The sequence below is a fragment of the Pseudopodoces humilis genome, chromosome 2 (genome assembly GCF_049639895.1).
Source record: "Pseudopodoces humilis isolate 2021_Gansu_Grassland_sample_001 chromosome 2, ASM4963989v1, whole genome shotgun sequence".
NCBI lineage: Eukaryota > Metazoa > Chordata > Aves > Passeriformes > Paridae > Pseudopodoces > Pseudopodoces humilis.
Genome location: NC_142201.1, coordinates 77,353,115 through 77,373,574, shown reverse-complemented (window position 1 = coordinate 77,373,574; position 20,460 = coordinate 77,353,115). Strand labels below are relative to the sequence as shown.

Below are 20,460 nucleotides of genomic sequence, written 5' to 3'. Positions count from 1 at the left end.
GTTGAAAACTTCTTTGGAGGAGACATGGCTAAGATGAATTTCATCCAAACCAGGCACCATTTCTGGCATACTTTGTATGAACAATCTTTTCTGCTGTGATCAAGCAGCCTTATTTCTGTGGCTCCAAACAGAACTCTGTTTTCCTGATTTCCTGCCAATATTTGAGAGCATTGGCTATAAAATTAAAATATTTAAATGTACCTTTTGTTTTAAACTGTTGCTTAAGGAATATAGCAATTATGAACAATATTTTGATTAACATTTCATTAAGGACAGAGTTGCCCTCTTCATCATCACACATGAAAATATATTCACCTTTGTGTAAATAGACATATATGAAGTAGTTGAGATGCAAATTCAGAAGTCTTGGTGTGAAATCAATTTATCCTATGCTCTACATTTGAAGTGTAGCTCTTACCTTGCATCTATTTGCCATTTCATGAAGTGCTATGGTTCTACTGTAGTGTACATGAGCTCATTTCCATCACACACGAATATCAACAGATACAGCCTTCCTCAGCATAGAATGTAAACCTATGAATTTTTAAATTGTTTAAGCCATACATATTTAAATATTAACGAAATTAAATTCTGACCACTTTGGTTTCTGAAACCTCTATATCTTTAAAAGGAAGTTTCCTCAAAATATTTTGACATTTCTAGAAATCTTTGCCTGTCTGAAGTTTTGACAGTGGAGTGCTTGGTCAAAATATTTTAATTTGAAAAATTTTTACAAAACCTGCAGAGTTTATTCTAATTCTGAATCCGAGCCTATTTTGAAGACTAAAATTAAAGCCATACTTATGCATTGAAATTGATGGCCTGATTTCACAAATACTAATCTACTTCATTTCTCCTCAACTCAGCTACCTTGTATGAAGACATCTTTTTAGAAGCACCACATGTATAACAAATGCTTTCACTTCACCAGCTGTGTTGGGAAAAGTGTTGATCTCACCATCTCAATTTTTAACCATTAAAGAACAGTTAATAGTTATTCACTTCACAGAAGCTTTCTGGGTGAATTAGTGTGTAGAAAACAATTAGCATATCTTACATAATTTCATTACTTCTGCTATCACTACTATCTCTGTTCCTACTGATATTTGTGCATGAACTCAATTTGGTTTAGTTTTTGCTTGTAGCATTTCATGGCTAAAATAACACAAAATCTGGTCATTCTATATTTTTTTCTTTTTCTTTTTTTTTTTTTTTTTTTGTTAAGTAACATTTATAGCATAATTCCAGCTTCTGCATTGTTTTGTTGCCACAATAAGACCTGAGATGTAAGAAAAATTTGGGAAAAGCACATTAATGACTATCCCAAATATTTACCCTGGAGGACAGAGAAACCAAAAGGCACCTTGGAAAGTCACTCAAGAGGACATGGGGCAGCAGCCACTTGTTTGCTTCTTGCCCTGAGAGAAACACACTATGTTGTCCAGATCCATAGGCTCAAATGCAAATATCAGGACAAAGTTATCTAATTAGCAGCCTCACAAACTGCCTCTGGGTTTTATATGTTGTTTTTGTCAGGGTTGGTTTTGTATTGTAGTCTCCTCTGTTTGAAAGAACATAATGAAGGTGATTAAAATGATTCATGAACATTGTGCCCATTTGAGCAAACAGTCAGTTTTATATTCCCTGGCATCAAGTGCAGTGATCTTCACACAAATGTCCAAAGTTCCTTTAGCTTTTTTAATTTTTCCACAGCTTGACTTTAATTAATGTTTCATATGCAAATTTATATACAATTACTGTACCAACTGACTAGCTTTCAATTTGATTAGGATTCATCTGGAAGAGGAAAGGGAAGATATCCTCACAGCAGACTGTATATTTAAATGAGTACAAATGTCCGTAAGTCTATCCGGTGTCCCTAGCCATGGGACATCTGCTCATCTTCACTTACAGGTTGTCTCCACAGATCCCCACTTGGTTCTAACAAAGAAAGGGATATATGTGGTACCAGTCAGAGGACTAGTTTTTATTTTGCTGTGAAAGCAGGGGAGTAGAATAGAATCCCATTTTTAAACTGAGTGCCTTGCTATGACATATCTAACATTTATCCTAGATTTTATCTTAAAAGCAGTAAGATTTTTGGCCACCTGCATTCTCCTCAGGAAAGCCAATAGTTGAGAATGTGCTGTTAATTTCCAGCCTAAATTTACTTATGGCCAATACCAAAAGTGGTTTCTAGGTGCACTGTTTGGAAAACTTGTCAGAAGAAAAACAGAGGTGGATATGTTAAAGCTATATGATTTTTGGATGAACATTCTCTAGATCTGTATAAATAATTTAGCTATGGACATATACCTCCTTCCTTGCAGCTTTAAAAATATCAGGCTTTAATTGGGACATGAATGTTTATGTCTCCAAAAACCCAGTTTCCTTAGTATTTTCAGATGGTGAATCCAACACTCCAGGTAACATTTCTGGACAATTAAAGAACTATTTTTGTTTTTGTTTTTGTTTTTTTTTTAATGCAGTGTATCCATATGTCTACAGAAAACGTTTATGAAGAATGGTTCCAGTGCTGCCTGGGGCCCTGGAGTTTGGCTCACCAAGAAGTGCTTCTGAAAAGGACTGGTGGCCTTGATAGCACTTCAAATACCAAACAAGATTTTGACAACACAGCTGTACTTAGCTCATGAACTAGCTCTCATGTTTACCAAGGAAGCCTGTAATTTGTGGACCGAGAGTTATTTACTCCTCTTAAAAATAAACTCAGCAGTGAAAGCCCTAAGTGAAGAAGAGAAGATGCCAGAATCAAGGACTGTGGCACACTTGGGTCTCCTGCATAGACGTGCTGGATGCTGCTGCTTTCTCACTGTGTTGAGCAGCCCACATGGCTGTGAGATATTTCTCGATGCTGTTTCAGCTCCCCAGAGTTGGGTGCTGAAGAGGAAGCAGGGCTGAGAAGGGACAGTCAGTGGGCTGGAAACACAGAATGAGAGCTGCAGGATTCACAGTAATGATAGGGCTGAGAGGAAGACAGCAAAAGAGGACTTTGCACGCTCCTTGTGCCATGAGGCTGGCATTGCACAACAGGCCGAAACAGAAGAGTACCTTTGGCTTTTTTTTTTTTTTTTTAGGAAGCCCTTGCCAAAGATAAAAAAAGCCAGTTTGTATGCTGTTGCTAGGAATATGTTAGTGAAACAAGTGAGCTGGTCATGCAAACAACTTGTTCGACAGAAAGCAAACCAAGTGGCAAAAGCCAGGTAGAGTTCAACAACTAAGCCTGGAAATAAGACACCCAGATTGTTTCTGGATTTGCTCTGGTTCAGTTGATGCAGCAGATAAACAGTTAATGCCATTAGTGAACAAACGGCAGTGATCAAAAACCAACAGGAAAAGGCCACCACTTGCCATAATGTGAGTGAAACTATTGCACTGAACACCCTCCCTGCTGGGAAGTGAAAACACTAGATAAAAGCAAACAGAAAAAAGAAGTATTTTGGAAAAAACCTCTCCCTGCCCCAAATACATTTCTTCCTGCTGGAAATTTTTGAAGTCCAGTTATTACTGTTAAGCCAGGTTTGTTCACAGGAAAAACAGAGAATGATGGAGCTGAAGGAAGTCTCAATTCTCAGCCTCTGAAATACTCATAAGACCCACTTTAGCGTTCGTGGATCCCATGTATAACGAGGATCATTGAGTCTATTGTAGGGAGAAAACAGTGAAGAGAGACAGGTAGCATAATTAGCATGCTGCAGAAAGGGTTAAAATGGTCAGTTCATCACTCTTCTGTGTGGTTCCTTGGAAGTTTTCACAACACCAGATGTGTGAGGGAAAAAAAACAGAAGAAAGCTAGCCCAGTGAACACCAGTAGACATCCTGGTGCCCTGGAAGCAGTTAAATTAACACCCAGCAGGGACAAATTTGCAGCTTTGGGAACAAGCTTAAACTTAGTCTGTTTTCATTCCTGGAGTGAATTTGCAAGTGTATGACAGTGAAGTACAGCCTGGGAAGGAGCAGGCGGCTTTGGATTAAGGATGGATAGCCAGAATTTGCTCCCACCCTCCCTCCTCCCACTCTGTTTTGCACTTAGGCTGTGAAGCTCCCAATACTTCTGCTAATCCCTCTGTCTTCCCATGTCTTTTACCAGTTCCAGTAGGAAATAAAAAAGATTAGTTTTTTCTTCCCATTCTAGCTTAAACCAGACAAGACTGGAGTCACCCCAGCAAAACCTGCTTTAGCTGGGATTGCAGTTAACAGTCCTTCAGAGAAATCTAGTTCTGCAATGGATAAAGTTGGATGCTTTTCTAACTAGAACCAAAGCACTAAATCCTTTAGTAATTCATCACTCAGTTGGAGCCGGGCTGTGGCCCGGCTTGCAACCACTGCAAATTATAGAAAAGACTGGAAAAAGAAAAGTCTGTGAGAGTACATCTAAACCGTCTTCACAGAATTACAGAAAGCCCTCACAGTCCCTCTCCCTCTTACAAGTTATATAACAAATTGGATCCACAAAAATATCATCTTTCCTCATTTTCACACCTTGGTTATTGCAAATATTTTGGCATCAGTCAATCATGGGGAACTTTTCAACTAAGGTGGATTACACAGCTTCTTATGAAGGTCTGAGAAGGCCAATCTCCATCATTCTTCCTTGTGTATCTTCCTCTCTTTGGCAAGGTAGGAAGAAACTTCAAACCCTGAAACAGCATTTTCAGAGAGGTAGTTGATGCCCCAAACCTGCCAGTGTTTAAGAGGCATTTGAACCTTATAAAAATTTTGGTCAGCCTGATTTGGTGAGGCAATTGGACTACATGATTGTAGCTCCCTTCCAACTCAACTGTTCTTTATATTCTATTCTGTTCTGTTCTATAAGTTGGTTATGCAATGGCTACATTTGCAGCTGGAGATGGTGGAGGAGCTGCAGGGTCCCCTGAAGGAAGAAAACCAGAGAAAGAGTTGTATTAGTTGCTTCCCAGTGGGGTAAATAGGCTGCTTACTCTGTCTTCCTGATTGATGGAGACTGACAGGATGAACAGCACGGCTTGAAATGTGTAGTGTGTCCTTTCAGCTGGCAATTTGAAGGGCTCAGAGCTGCATTTCCTGCCCTGTCCTGAAGATTTACTGCAGATGCTTTGGGAACTACTGGACATGAAGCCCTCATGCTCCTTCACTTATTCCTGGCATAGGATACAGAAACAGTTTTTGAGCGTTACCGATCTTCCACTTCCCCATTGAAAGACTGTTGGTTCTTGTCCCCTGTGTATCAGTAGCTCCAAATGTGCTCCATTTTCTCCCACACTATTTCCCTTGGATGCCCTGTCTTCCTCTACCTGCACCCAGACTCACTCTCAGCTTTCTCCCCCTGAGCTCCCATTCCTTCTCACTCATTCCCTCTCACCCAAGCCAAATTTGCACTCTGTATTACTGCCTTCCAGCCTTCTTCCTACCCTCAGACTCCTTCTGCACTTCACTCCTTCACCATCCTGCTCTGTCCATCCCATTCAATTGCCCCCCTCTGGATCCAGTCCCATCTGGCTGTTTCTTTCCCTCGCACTAAACCTTCTGCTCCCTGACTCTCCCTGTTCTGTCCTTCCACGCCCAGTCTCCCTCTTGCAGCCAGCTGTTCACCTTCCACTCTTTCTCCAGACACTGCCTTAGGTGAGGTTCCCCACCACCAGCCACCTGAGGTGAATTTAACAGGTGAGTTGCTGGCAGAAGCAATCCCATCTCTGCTTCTGGTCTCCACCGATGTGCTCCTGCCACTTCTCTTGTGTTGGCTTTGCCTGACCCCACAAGCTGAAGAAAGCCTACACAGAGAGAAAAAGGATAGTTCTCTGCTGGCCTTGTGAGAACTCGGACAAGTCCCAGAGCTGGTGCCAGAGGAAGAAGTGGACACAAGACTTGGGTGGGGAAGGACTTCTTGCCCCTTTCTGAAGCTTCTAGTCTGATCTAAATGAGAGAGTCCAAAGTCTCTGTCCTCCTCTTCTTTTGACATATTGCTGCACAACTCAGTGTGTGAAAGCAAGTTTCAGTCTGCACACGACTTTCAGGTAGAACAGCAGAGCTGGGCTCATGGGTGCTGAGAGTTGTCTGCAGAGAGGTTGTTCCCCACTGTGTGCCTCACTTGGGTATGCTGAGTGCACCTTCCTCACTGGTTACATAGGAGGCTTAGGGGGTTAACATGAAATACAGATATCTGGTATGAAAGAGAGGGATAAATATCCCTTCTTTTACTTAATTCCTGTGTTTTCTACTGATTCAGTGGGTCTGGTTCAACTCCAGGCTCTGTCAGAGGATTTTTCTGCAATAGTAAGCGTATCCAACAACTCCAGTGGATTGATTGTAACAGCTTTGAATGACATCTTCTTTCTTTCTTTCCCCAAATACACAAGAATATATAAAATATACAGTAACATTTCCTTCATCTCAAGGTTTGGCTGGCTTGCTTATTTAGATTATAAATTCTTTAGGGCAAAAACTGTCTCTTATACTGTGTGTGTACATTACCAGAAACAGGCATGCAGAAAATGAAGCAGGCAGATGGTTCTGGAATAGTTCTGTTGGAGCATCTGGCTGATTTTCTGGAACAGCATCACATTCAAATGGTAAATTCACCCGTGAAAACTCACATTAAAGGAACATTACTAGTTGTTGCTGTCTTAACAACAATCATCTGTGGCCTGGGGCAGGTCTCCACCATAAAAAGACCAGCAGTAAAAGTGGCTGAGTGGAGGAATAATTATTTGCCATTAAAATATTCCTTCATTTTGAGCCCCTAGAGAGACAAATTACTGGGACTAAGCACTCTTGAGCACATTGGGGAATTAAAGTAATAGAAGACTCTAGGGAGAACTGGGGTTTGTTAATTTTTTTTTTTTTTTTTTGTTCCTTGACTTCTTGAGGTATTCATAAATTGCCTACAAACAAGTAAAAACTTACAGGAAAGGGTTTTTCACCATGCCAGCTCCAAATGGTTGTGGAATTATATTGTTTTTCCAGGCTGCCTTTCCAAAATCCCTGCAGGAAGTTGACTCAGGGCTTGACTCTGGCCTCAGACACACGCACAGCAATAGAAGGAATCCTCACTACAACCAGGTAAGAAGCCCTTGTGGACATCGTAACTTTATGGACAAGTCCACAGGTCAAGGTAGACTAACTTAGCAGATTTTCCATAATACCCATCTTATCTTTGATCTTACAGAAGTCAGATGAATGCTGTCCCTTTGAAACAGGTGCCACTTTGAGTTTATGCAGTTCTTCACAGAATTATGTTTTCCCCTCTCAGTGGAACTCCTAGGCACTTTTACAATGTCAATAGATAATGAATGAGACTTCAAGTGTGCTGACACTAGTGAAGAACTCATCCAGAGAACTTCAATGATGTTTTTCATTGGTACCTTCATGGAAGTACCTTCAAAAAGCAGTTCAAAGGGGACCTCAGGAACTATCTCACCTACCTCCCAAATCCCCCAACCAAGAAGCATCTGACCATGGATAATAATCTACTATTCTTCCAGTGTATAAATGTGTTATGCAAAGATTTCAAGAAACCTTATGGAACTTGGAGTGTCTCTGAAACTTTGAATTACAATATCCTCAGGGACTGACTGTCCACAGTGGGACTGTGTATGTGTTTTGTTCAGCAAACTGAGCATGAATGATATAAGGCACCAAGAAAACTGTCTGTAATGACAATAAACTTATGACATTTTCTCTCTGGTTTCATGCTCATAAATCAGCTATGACCCTGCAATTGATGGTGGTTATTGGGACATACTCAAGTTTTTATGCAGAATATTTAATTCAGAAGTCCTTGTATGAGGGAATGTGACCAAAATGGAGCTATCAAGAAAAGCTGTCATCCAAATAATATTTTTATAGAGAGCTTTGAGAGAAAGGTCACATTGTTATTTTCTTACACTATGGAACAGTTTCTATTATTACAGATTCCAAAAGCCTGGAATCGTTGTTATTTATGATCTAAGTCAAATTCAAGTCCTGGTTTGTACCAATTACCAAAAGCTACTCTAAGTTTTCTCTCTTCATTTCACAAATATTTGTAAATTACTTCTTTCACACGTGAAAAGAGAAAGGTTGCCTCACCACAATGTGTTCTTTTCTTCCACAGTGGTAAACACAGAGGTTTAGCAAAATACTCTTTTGATAAAGAAGACACATTTTCTTTGAGAAATTTCAGAGACTAAATTAGAAATGTAAGTTACTACTCAGAAGTAAATGGTAATAAGAGTTTTTTTAATATCTGCACTTTCAAAGAAGACATTAGTTCTTTCGGTCCTGATGCCTCCTCACATAGCACCCTAACTATCTGAGAGTTTAACATATACTTTTTATTGGATCCCCATGGTGTCCATGCTTAAAAAAAAAAAAAAAAAAAAAGGTAGAAGGTCATATCCTGCTCACTGTGCTGTTGTGAATTCAATTACACTCTCCTGAAAATAAATGAAATTTCCCTGGGTTTACACTGGAGAAAAGGAGAGGAGAATCTGTTTCAGCATCTCTACAGAGCTGCCAGGTTAGTTGAAATACCATCTCTGTCCCTTGGAGATGTTTCTGATGATGAATACATATTAAGCTCTGGGCATTGGAAGGGCTGGTGCAATGGAATGGTTTGCAAGGGCGGGTCACATCAGCACCCGGAGCTCCTCTGCGGTGGCACATCCCTCGGTGCAGTGCTGATCAGTGGCCCTACAGGGAAAACATGCTAGGAGCCAGTACTGGAGAAAGGACTGCTCAGTATTCAGCAGGGAGGAAGACTGGTTGAACTTGAAAGGAGCCTGTTAAGATCTGGTAAAGAAAATGATCTAAGGTGTGCTCCAATTAGGACAAGTAAGGGCAAGTACCACCACCACCCCTTAAAATGCGACTAATCACAATTCTTGGGTTATTGAAGAAGAGAGTAGAGATGTAAAAAAGGAGAAGGTGATCCCATCCTCAGAGCAATTCTTAAGGAACAAGGACTAAAAAGGCCCTGAGTTTTCCACAAGAAGACACTGTTGTGGGTTGTATCTACACTGATGTTTCCAGACCCTTAAAACTATGGACTACTGGTTGTTCATTTAAAGTGGGGGGTGAAGCTCTCACGATCCCTTGTGTTATCCTTGCCTCCAAAGCCAAGACTAAATAGGACACATGACCACATGTAGCAGATGGAGTGGCCTTGCTCTGTAAGGGTTCCTGTTCTCATGAGCTCAGCCTTCTATTCTCCCTTCCCTTGAGCAAATGAAGTTGAATAAAAACAATTGGAGAAAAATTCAGCTTGAAATCCTTGAGTTTAATTTGGCTTTAGGTCAAAACCAGAAGGGGATGAATAATATTTAATTTAGTAGATACAGGATTTTTTTTGTTGTTTCTTTGGTGGTTTTTGTTTGGTTGGTTGGTTTGTTTTTACTTCTTCACAGAAACCGAATAGATCTCATTGAACAAGTATAATGGCTGATAAAAAACTTTGAAAATGGGTGTGGATTTTCTTGGACTAGCTAAAATCTAAAGTCTTTAGTTCAAAAATCTTAAGTCTTACTTCAGAAGCATCTCTCACTGCCTAGACTAGATTCCTTCAAAAGGGAAAAGTTAGACTTCTACCCAGGCCCAGTTACAGATTTTCAGCTGAGGTTCTGTAGAAGTATCACAAACCTGAATAAATCTGTATAGAATTTGGAGCTTCTAATTATTTCCTAGACAAAGAGAGTGTTGAATTTTTATGAGTTTTTTTTCATGACTATGTGTATGTTGCATTCAGATAGACAATAGAAAGGAATCCTTCTCAGAACAATGGAGAATAAAGGAGAGAGGCGAACAAACTCTTCATTCAGATCAACCTTCCAGGAAACCAAGATGATTTCCATCATTTTTATGACTTTTCCCTAGAGGCAAAAGACATCTAATTAGCAAATCCCTCTGTAAGTTTGTTTCGATTTGACACAGAAGGAATATGACAAGCAGAGAAATTATAAGCCTTATATTTCCAGTTAGCCAGTTTGGACTGATAAAACCAAGCTCAAATGGGTTTTGGGGATCTTAAAGCTTGGGGAGCAAAAATCCAGAGGGTGAGCTAGTTCTGCTAAAAATGTGAACTTAGAGTGTTCCAGTCAGTGATTTCTGATGGCAATGTCACAGCAGTCCTTTATGAATGTGCCCTCACATTACCAGCTACAAAGCATTGCAGTGAGTTGTGAGATGATCCTATAATGATCTGAGGAGGAGTTGAATGATACCAAGCAGAATCAAATCTTGATTCTTCAAGCAGAAATAGAGCATGAGTAAAATAAATATTAAACATGAAGTTAATTAATAAATGCTGGTAATTAATCATGCATTACTTTTAATGATATGTAGAAATCCTCAGAGGTGGGAGATGATCCTTCAGGAAGGCAGACCGTGCAGCCTAAATGAGATGATGTCCCCATTGCTAAAATCAGCATCAATCGACCCACAAGGTCGCTTTGACCTTTGTTGTCTTTACTGGGAGATAATACTAGCAGTGTCTCCTCCCCCTCCCATTTAATATCCAGATTTATGTGGCAAGCAGGCCCTGTCCAAGGAGTTGGTGGGCTCTTGCAGCAGTGCAGGCAGGTGCTTAAGGGTCCACAGAACTCATCAATACATACTGGCAGGTAAAAAGTTATGTTCAAACCTTTTAAAAACCCTGTAATTTATGGACCAATTATATTTCTAAGTTTTGTTCCAGAAACTACAAAATACTATAATTGAGAGAGACTTAATTGATGTTCTGAACTTCATCAGCACTTTGGAACAACTGCTAAGGATCTGTAAAAACATCCAGTTATCTCTCTGGAGCACAGGAAAAACCGCATCCTTACTGCAAAAGCCCTGTAAACTGTGTCTAAAAAGCTTCCAAGCTTCTCAACTGTGCTGTGGGTCAGGTAACCACATCTTGCAGAAACAGCTGTGGGAAGTGGTCAGATGACAAGAAACATTGGAAAATTAGCTGGCAGAAAGAAGTCTGTGATGATAGGCAAAACCCCTTCCTTGGTGTAATATCTAAAGTTTGGCACTCAGCAAAGATCACTTAGGACAAATTCCCTAAACCAAAGAACTTGTGGCTGCACAGGTGAGAAATCCCGCTAGACTCATGGGAAGTCTTGCAAGTCCTACTAGGGCTGAGGTTCCAAGTCCCATCTTATTAGCTGGCCCCCCTGAGCAGCAGCCCAAGAGGACACACAGCAAGTAGTTAACATTTCCTCAGGCAGAGTTGCTGTCATGTTTTTATGACTTTCCAGAATGTGACCTTGCAAATTTTTTTTCAGAAAAACAGCAGTGTTTGCAGAAGTCTTGCCTGTCTCCCCTGTGATGACAGATTGCTGGAAGGTCCATTATGGCTGAATGAAGGAACTGTTAAAATTCATTTGGCTGCCAGTCTATTAGGAAAATGGGGAAATGCACCTAAGAAGAGAGCACACAGTGGCTCAAGAAGAGGAGGAATAGCTAGCAGACACCTCACAAAAAACAGCAAAACTGTGCTTGTATCCTGCAAACACTCATTCTACAGCATCTTTCAACAAAGCAATTTCTCATACCTGCCCACAGGTTTCATCTGGTACCTCTTGCTAAGGGACTTGTCATGGTTAGTTGGTCAGGAACTTTAAAAGAGTTAAAAGGAGAAAAGTGTGCAGGCATACAACTGCATTTACTCTTTTTAAAGCATCGGCCTGTTCACCCAGTTTGGTGAAGAAACTCCAGCTTGGAATGATTTGTAGTGCTACTTTCTGGGAGTCCATGGAAAACCTAGGCTTTCATTTTTAAGTAGCTTCTCATAGTTTTTTCCCCATCTACAGATGATCTCCACACCTATACTGCAATTCCATATCTTCAGATATGTTGAGACGAAACCCCACCTAAACTACTCAGAGTTGCCTAAACATTCCAAGGTCAAATGTGTTTTACTTGTTTTGCACCTGGTTTCCAGACTCTGGGGTAAAGCAAGTTTGCACATTCTCACTTTGATTGGCAGGTCTGAAACTTGGGATCTGAGACCTGGGTGCACAGGGACTTGGCATAGCACAGCTAAGCTACAACAGCAGATCTTGTCAGAGTACTGTCTCATGATAACACAGTGGGAGCTGGCCACATGGAATATAATTGTAGACATATCTGTGGCAACCTTCTCCTTCATCTCTAAGGCATGTATTTTATCCACAGAATATTCCCAGAAGTGTGATGGGTGTTTATAAAGCTCACAGATAAATCTTAGTTTTTCTTTGCCAAAGCGATAGCAAATGTGCAAACAGTATTTTTTGTCATATCAGTCAAAAGATATCTAAAAACAGAATTTCATAACCCTGCCTCCCTGAGAAAAATGATGGCACAAAAATTAACATTGTAAAACACAGTATCTAAGATAACATAGGAATTCATGAAAATTTTGACTTTCAAAAGAGCCTAAATTTTTGTAAGCTAGAAAGCTTAGATAGGAGTCCAAAATACGCTTGCATCTGCCCTACTATCTCACCTTTCTGACAAGTATCCACATAATTTATAGCAGTGACATATTCATTCCATTGCATGAAGAGAAAAGTGTTAGGATCATGTGCTTCTTGAATTTCTTCTAAATGTGCATTCATGATACACCTGAATAGCTGTTAAACATGTCATCACCAGCTCTGCAGAAGTGCATGCTGAGAGGGTCATTAAGTGCTACCAGGACACATATCCTGCAGGCATAGGCCAGGCTGGAAAAGCTTTTTTATTACTTGGACCAGAACGATTCTGTAACAAAGAAGGAGGAATTTGTCTTACCTGTCTGTGCTGCTGAGAGACTGGATACTGCAAACCTGAGATTTGCTGGCTTTGCTGCATTTTCTGAAGCATCATTTTTTGCTGCATTGCTAGGGTTACATTAGGTGGCCTCTGGAGAGACTGGTTTGGGAGAGGCTGAGCAGTTTGCGGCTGCGGCTGTTGTTGCTGCTGTTGCTGTGGCTGCTGCACGGGAGCTGAACCCTGTGCCTGCTGGGTGTAGTGCAGAAGGGTAGGCTTGTTTTGGGAACCCAAAACCGAAGGCATCTGCTGGTTTGTTTGCTCTGAGTTAAAGTGAAACAAAGGCTTTGTGTTGCCATGATGCTGATCTAGAGGTGGCTGAGCACTGTTGATAAAGTTTCTGTTGAGGTCCTGAGGCTTCTGTTGCATGATTATGTCCATGGGATTGCTCTGGGGAGTGGTTGGTTTATAAACATAGTTGTTCATCCCTTTTGTCTGATTTCCATTCACTGGCACCCCAAGCATTGCTGAGCTTTGTGGGCTGAACTGCTGCTGGCGAAAAGAAGGACTGGGGATTTTCTCTTGCACAAAAGGTCCAGGGGAAGGTCCTGATGGAGACAGAGTGGACCAGCTGGCTGTCTGGTTCTGCTGCTGCTGCTGTTGCTGCTGAATCAAGGCATGCTGCTGCCGATTGGCTGCGATCTGTTTGAGCTGCTGTGCATGAGACACCTCTTGCCAGTTAGGCAATGGCCGACTGGGCGCGGAAGAAACCTGCGACACCTGTGTTTGAGGCACCGAGGGGATGGGTGAAGAGGCAGACATGGCAGTGGTAGCCATAGTGAAGGCTGGACCTGTAGAAGAAGGCCTCATCTGTGGGGAGCCCACAGGAGCCTGATTCATGCCTGCTGCATACTCACTTTTTATCACCATCTTATCCATCTGCAGAGATCTCACAGGGCCCCTCTGGCTCTGCTGCCCTAGGTCAATGTTGAATGGCTCATCTTGTTTTATCGTGGCGTTTATCATATTCTCTAGCTCGACATCACTCATCGGTGGCACCGATATGTTAGTCAGTTCATTAAACAGTTCCTGAAGCTCAAGGTCCATCATTTGGTCCCATGAGTCTTCCCCATATCTGTTAGGGAACATGTTCTCATGGGATGTCTGGCCGTCTAAGTGTTTGCTGCAGGACATTGTTTCTCCTGGCTCTTTCTTTACCTCTTTCAAAGTCATATTAAACATGTCATTCCCACTAGCATGGGTATTGTTTGCTAGGCCACTGGCCTTTCTTTGTGATCCTTGTCCCACAGTCATGGTTCCTGACATTGACTGGCTTTGGCAATTGTTAACATGTTGTCCACCTTGTCCCACTGAGATATTGTCACCCACTCTTATCCTCTTAATGTCAAGGAAAGAGCTCTCTGAAACACCATTGGGCCTCTTGTTGACAGGTGACAGATTTACCACCAGCTTTCTCTTCAAGGAGCCTTGGAGCTGAAAGAAGCAGAGACCAAAAAAAAATTAGATAATACCACATTAGATAATACCACAGAAATAATTTAATTGCTTGAAAGGCAACAGGCAACAGACAGGTAAGCATTGCTTAGTTGAGAAAGCTCATCTGGGCTTTTTTTAGTCAATGAAGCTGTGCAGAACTGTAGGCAAATAGGCTTTAAGAGGTGAATCTCCCTTCCATTACCACCCTTGCCATCAGCATTTTTTGAGCATTGCTGCCTCTTGTTGATCACAGATCCCCTTCCCCTCATAGGTGTGATGAGGGAGGAAGGTAGGCAGAGCTGTAGCAGGTAAAGCCTCACTGCTCCAGATATACTCCAATCTATCTGTGCCAGACAGATCTAAAGTACTTTTAGTCAGCAGAGACAAATTCATTCATGAAATCTGCCCTTGTGTCTATCCGGCACTGCAGGTTTTCACCCTCCTGATTTTGGTATATGATCCAAAAGAACATTTTTGACACCTGTAGAGTCCAAAAGTCCTTGAACACATCATAATGGCACACACAAGATCAAGGCATCCTAAGCTCAAGTAGGTTGGCCAGAGATGTGTATAATTAAAAATGTTAGATGTTAACTTGTTGAAAACTGAGAATGAATTCACTAGAGCCATGTCAGATTATGTCAGCCAAGGGTCTGGCCTTTGTTGTACTGCCAGATTATTTCCCAAAGATGTATATGAATACTTTAAGCCCTTGTTGTTTATGTCCTGAAACATCTCTTATAAAACATACAGTCCACTCGACACTGCTCTGAGAGTTGTAACTCTATTTCCTTTTCCTTGAATATTTACAATGATACTTCCATTTGCTTGCCAGCCCTGTGGGCCTACCAAAGGAAAAGAGGTTCATGGCTCTGTCTGCCTGATCTACTCATTTGCTGTGGTTGTACACACAAATTCCCATCCCACACACAGAAAACAGAGATGTCAGTCCCATGAGCTGAAAAGCTTGGACTTGGTACATATGCCCTCAAGTAAGATGCAGATGCCCTCAAGAAGAGTTGCTTTGAACACAGTTCATAAAAGAACAGATCACTTTAAAACAAGGGCAGCTGTCCTATATTTAGCCCTGTACATTTGATCTTAGGGGTCTTTTCCAGCCTTAATGATTCTATGATTCCATGACCAAAGGGGCACGCAGCGAGGAGCAGACACGTGCACATGCAGCCCTTGCAGAGCCAGCGCACGTTGTCCCTGTTTCAGCCCTGAGCAATGCCAGGAAACTCAGTGGTGAAACAGGGCTCATCTTTTGCATGTGGGCAGAAGTGCAAAGGCCCTTGAGGCATCAGGACAATGCCACCTGAGAAATACCTGTGTGTTCCAGTGAGAAAATAAACCTGTATAAAATGTGATACCTTAGGAGGCTGCAAAGGGCAGGGAGAATTGAGAACTCTAATTTTCCAGTTAAGTGAGCAAAAATGATTTATGAGATCTTCCAGTCACATTATTTTCATGATGCTGGTTCATGTACAGAAGTCCATGGCCTCTATGTCCCTCAGTTTCAGGCTTACCTATAGGTAAAAGCTCTTCCCAGGTAACTCCAGATGTCAAAAATTTTATTCTGGTGTGAATACCAGTTACCTCCTTGAAAAGTGTTTAACTGAGAAATACATATTTCCTCCAAACCCACCTATTCTTCAATTGCATCATTAGGTCACTGAGTTTAGCCCTAAAAATAAAGTTTGTAATTTCTGTCTCTGACACTGAAAATCCAAATTCATATTTCAAATTAACTTTCCAGCATAGCTTTGAAATCACAGATTCATGTTTTCATAAGGACAAACATGTTGATGCCTACTTGTATTAGTCCACAGACTGTGTGTGTGCAAGAGTAATTAATTGTCATTAGGTGTCCCTCACTGGGGAGAGGTTTGGGTGGTCACTGCAAAGAGCACAGACTGTCTTGGGTTAGCATGTTCCTTCTGACACTGAGTCACTGTACTTTCCTTTGGAACAAAAAAAGGTAAGTTGCACTTCCTTTTACCATCATCTTTGCTGTCAGTATGTTTATTAGAAACCGTGCTCACACACACAGATTCATCTTCCTGGGAAATGGGGAAGTCCACAGGTCATTAGAATACATGACTTGGCAGCACATTTTGCTTTCAGATGTGTTGCTGACAGAAAGGCTAAACAGATAATGAAGAGTACAACCCCTGCATATGTACATGTTTTATGTGGTTAACATGACATTCTGAGTTAATTTGGGTTTGCTTGACATTTTGAAGCAGAGGGAGCTGTTTAAAAAACTCCACATTTTTAGGGCACCTGCACCAAGCTTCCTGACACACATAAAAATGCAGGTGTTACATTGTGCTGTGTGTATTATCATCTTCTCTCCTGCATTTGAAGTAGCTTCTAGCAGATAGCAGGGTGAGGTGGGTGAGCAGGGAAGTGGTTTGCCACACAAAGGCCAGCAGCAGAGCCAGGCAGGGCACCGTGATCTCCAGACAAATCCCTTAACCAAGCAGCCCCTCCCTTAACACGGCCTGGAGGACTCCTGGTTTCATGACATGTACTCAAGTGCTCACCAGAAAAGGCACTGTACATTTCTAAAGAATAACAAGTTGTAAATTATCACATCTCCCCAAAACCGTGCAAACATAGCCCTTGGAACACTGACAACAGCATCAGTCCATAGATGTCCACACCTTAAAGCAGAAATGAGAGCGAGTGAGGCTGCAAAAGCGCAGGGAACTCCGGGGACTTCACTGAGACTGCTACAAAGGTCCTGACTTCACATCCCCCATGAGTTCAGGATATGGAGGGAGAGGGCATGGGAAGGATGTAAGAAGCCCACAGGGATGGAGCCCCCTCTACCTCCTTGCACTGTGCTGTTACCAATTATATGTTGCGGGGGAGGCTTCAGGGGACTAGGCTGTGTTTTTTCAGGAAGATGAGCAGCGTCCATCATAAGCCTCTCTGAATGTTGCCTTTCGCAGGGCACTGCTGCCCCTTTGTTTTCAGAAGGAAAAGGACCAGGGTTCCATCACTGCAATCTTTGCATTTTTCTAGCAATCACATTTTTCAATTATCAACTAAAAGTCAGTGCTGAAGCTCTTTTTACCCAAGTGAAGCACAGACTCTTCAGAAGGAAAAAAAAAGCAACTTGCCAGATTTCAGGCTCCATCTCTTTCAATTTGCAAGCTAGGATTGATCTGGGTCAGTAAACATAAAGCAAAAGTTCCTATAACACACACACACAGGCACATTCCTCAGATCAAACAGACTTACGATTACACATCTCAGACTGCTTGAACTGGGTAATACTGAAAGGCCCTGTGATGGGAAACGGGTGACATAACAGTAAGTGGGAGAGGAGGAAGCCCTCCATGCCCAGCTCTATCCCACAGGTAGGTGGGCAGCACTGGATGAACCAGCACGGAGTACAGGCATTTCCTGGCAGCAAGTGTTATGGTGAGACCTTGTGCTGAGCAGGCTCTGGTGAGTCAGTGTGAGTTCATGCACTTAGAGCAAAGGCAGTGCTGGATGACTGATCTTCTGAAGTTAAAACTGAGCCTCTGGAGATCATTTCTGCGAGACAGCCCAGCGCTGTTCCTGGACAAAATGCTTGGGGACAGCGGAGGGCAAACTCTAGAGATGACATGATATAAACAACCTGGTGTGATACCATGTCCTGTGCAGAGGGACATATATAATATTTATAAGTTTTATATTTAAAACTTATTCAGAGTCTTAAAGGAATTTAAGAGAGACAGCTTTTTCTCTAATGCTCTCTGACACCAGGCTAAATCAGCAGGAGATCCACCGAGCTAATAATTAGGGCTCATCAAATCCTGGTATAAAATAAGTTCTCTTTTGGAAAAACAGAAAGGTTTTGGCTTCACCTTTCTTTTGGTTGAATTTTTCAAATAAATGTAAAACTAGAGGATTTTGCTGAATTTGTTTTTCCTGGATCATTTTTTTTCCCCAGAAAATGGAAGTAAAAAAAATGTTGGTGCAAAAGCACAGCTTGTCAATGAGAAATTTTAGAGATTGTTATCTCCAAAATATCCGTATCAAACAATATTTTTATCACATCATTGATGTATTTCTGACATTACTCATGTGTAATCACCTTATATTTTTTTCTGAAAGGTCTATCCAATATGGCCAAGAAAAGAATTGTCTGTGTCAGCAGGAAATAATACGGTCTATCTATACTGGTTTCACTTTCAATGAAAGCCTTATTTTTTGTGCATTTCATACAGCTTCTGCAGTTGGAGTTCCTTTAGAAATTGCTCTTTATTTCATTTAACACTGTGTAGGAAGCAGCACAGTGCTCGACAGAACTCCTAGACTAACCATCCAACACCTTGAGTTTCACAGCTCTCAGGATAAGTAAGACACAAGCTGTCCCTCTGACTTGCCCAAGTAAATCTACAGTGCCTGCAGATCAAGGCCTTGTACAGAGATGTTAGTAGTGTATCTGACTATCATTTTGAAATATTTATAGCTGGACACTCAAGACTGGGCCAAAACACCAAAATACCCTGAGGAAACTAAAGAGAAAATACCGCAGTTTGATAATCTTAGGTCACCACTAAGCCTTTTAGTGGAAGACATAAAAGGAAGATTCCTCCCACCTTTGTTCTCCCAACTCTCACAATTTCCTACAAAGGTTCGCAGCATTCCTACATTGTGTGGTGGAATGTATGAACAGGGATGAAACTCCCAAGGTGCTACTGACTGAAACCCCACACTGTGAAGCAGGCAGTGTTAGCAGTTCCTGTGGAGTGATACTTCTGATGATAGAAAAAGCAGCTCTGGATTTTGTGCTTTTAATGTAGAAACAACAAACAAATCCACTTTAAAAGGTCCATTTTTAGACTTTCTCACAATATGTGTGTGGACTGTGTCTATGGCTGCACTGTAAACAAAATACTCCATGTAGTTGGGGGAAGCAAAAGGGTAAAGGAATGACAGGAAATATATGAAAAACATTCAAACAATGAAAATTGGGGAGGAAAAAAATCCTTCTGAAGGAGGAAAAGATGCTGAATGATACTTATGCTGTGAAAGCACCTTTGCATTGCAGGGCTGGACCTAGCAAGTCACCCTTGAGGCTTAGAGCCTGATTCTGAATGATAGCAACTCTCAATTTCAAAATAGTGGTTTGCAGTGTTTGCTGCCAGCAGCATCACCTCCTGTGGTGTTCAGAGCTGTGCCAAGCTGGGGAGCACCTTTCCAGGCAGGGACCAGGGCTCACCAGTGCAGAGCCTCCCTGTTGCAGGCATCTCCCAGCATGCAGGAGGATCAGATGCCTCTCTCCTTTCTTCCATACCCCTTTAGCCAGATAGGATGGTCGTGGTGACTCACACCACAACCAGCTTCAAAGCCACAGAGGCATCCTGGGGCTGACACAGGGATGATGAGGGGCCACCTCCAAGATGCCCTCTCTGGGGCCATCACTGCTCCTAATGCCACAATCACTCAGGCACCCTCAAGGCCTGTTTCTGACTACAGACTCAGTTTTGAGGGCTCCCACTGCCAATATTTCTACGCATCTGAAATCCATTTGCTCTGATCTTTCCCCCTCCTCACATCCAGGAGAATCTGGTTCACCCTGATGTCTCTCCTGAATATCTCAGTAGTGTGATCCCCTTCTGAGAACCTCTCCCCAGCCCTTCTGCTCTTCACTTCCCCTGCACTGCACAAGTATATTTATTTTTAATCTTTTGCCTTCAACTGCAGCATCTACATGACACGGCTGAGGATGCAAGCATGAGAGTAGTCTTCAGAGAGATTTTAGCACTCTTGAGCTGACAAAGTCCAATCTGCTGGATGATGCTGATCTGGTAAGCAACATTAATTTTTCGTGCAGGTCTGAGTGACAGAGTGAAGGCCCTGGGCACTGTGCACTATGGAGAGCAGCCCCAAGAGCTGGAGTGTCCTCACAGCACCATGGCTAGGACAAGGTGGCTCCTCCATGGGTGCAAAGAGCTGTGCAGGGGTAGCAGAAGCTGCTTCTTGCTCCAGTCAGGCTGCAGAGGCTCAACTCTAGGTGTCCTCTGCCGCCCACCCCATTCATAAGAAGGGGACCAACTGCTCTCTCTGAGCCTGAGGAGGAGGAGGCACAGGTGCCTTCAGCCCTGCACTGTTGGTGAGCACGGCAGCTTGAGACAGCACACCTCCACTCTGCCTCACTCCCCTCCTACTTAGCTAACCAGCTCCAGCAACCACTTGGATGACCAAGGTTTACTGCCATGAGAATTTTGCTCTACCCATCCCAAACCTCCTCGCTGCCCATGC

General features: G+C 42.2%; 1 protein-coding gene across 1 annotated transcript in view; it reads right to left on the bottom strand.

Annotated features, from left to right (window-relative positions):
* Positions 1-20,460, bottom strand: part of MAML2 (mastermind like transcriptional coactivator 2) — a 208,800-nt gene that overhangs the window by 49,822 nt on the left and 138,518 nt on the right. Inside the window, exon 2 of the mRNA XM_088051906.1 lies at positions 12,736-14,187. Coding sequence (XP_087908032.1) covers positions 12,736-14,187 — 1,452 coding nt within the window. The remainder of the gene's footprint in view (positions 1-12,735; positions 14,188-20,460) is intronic.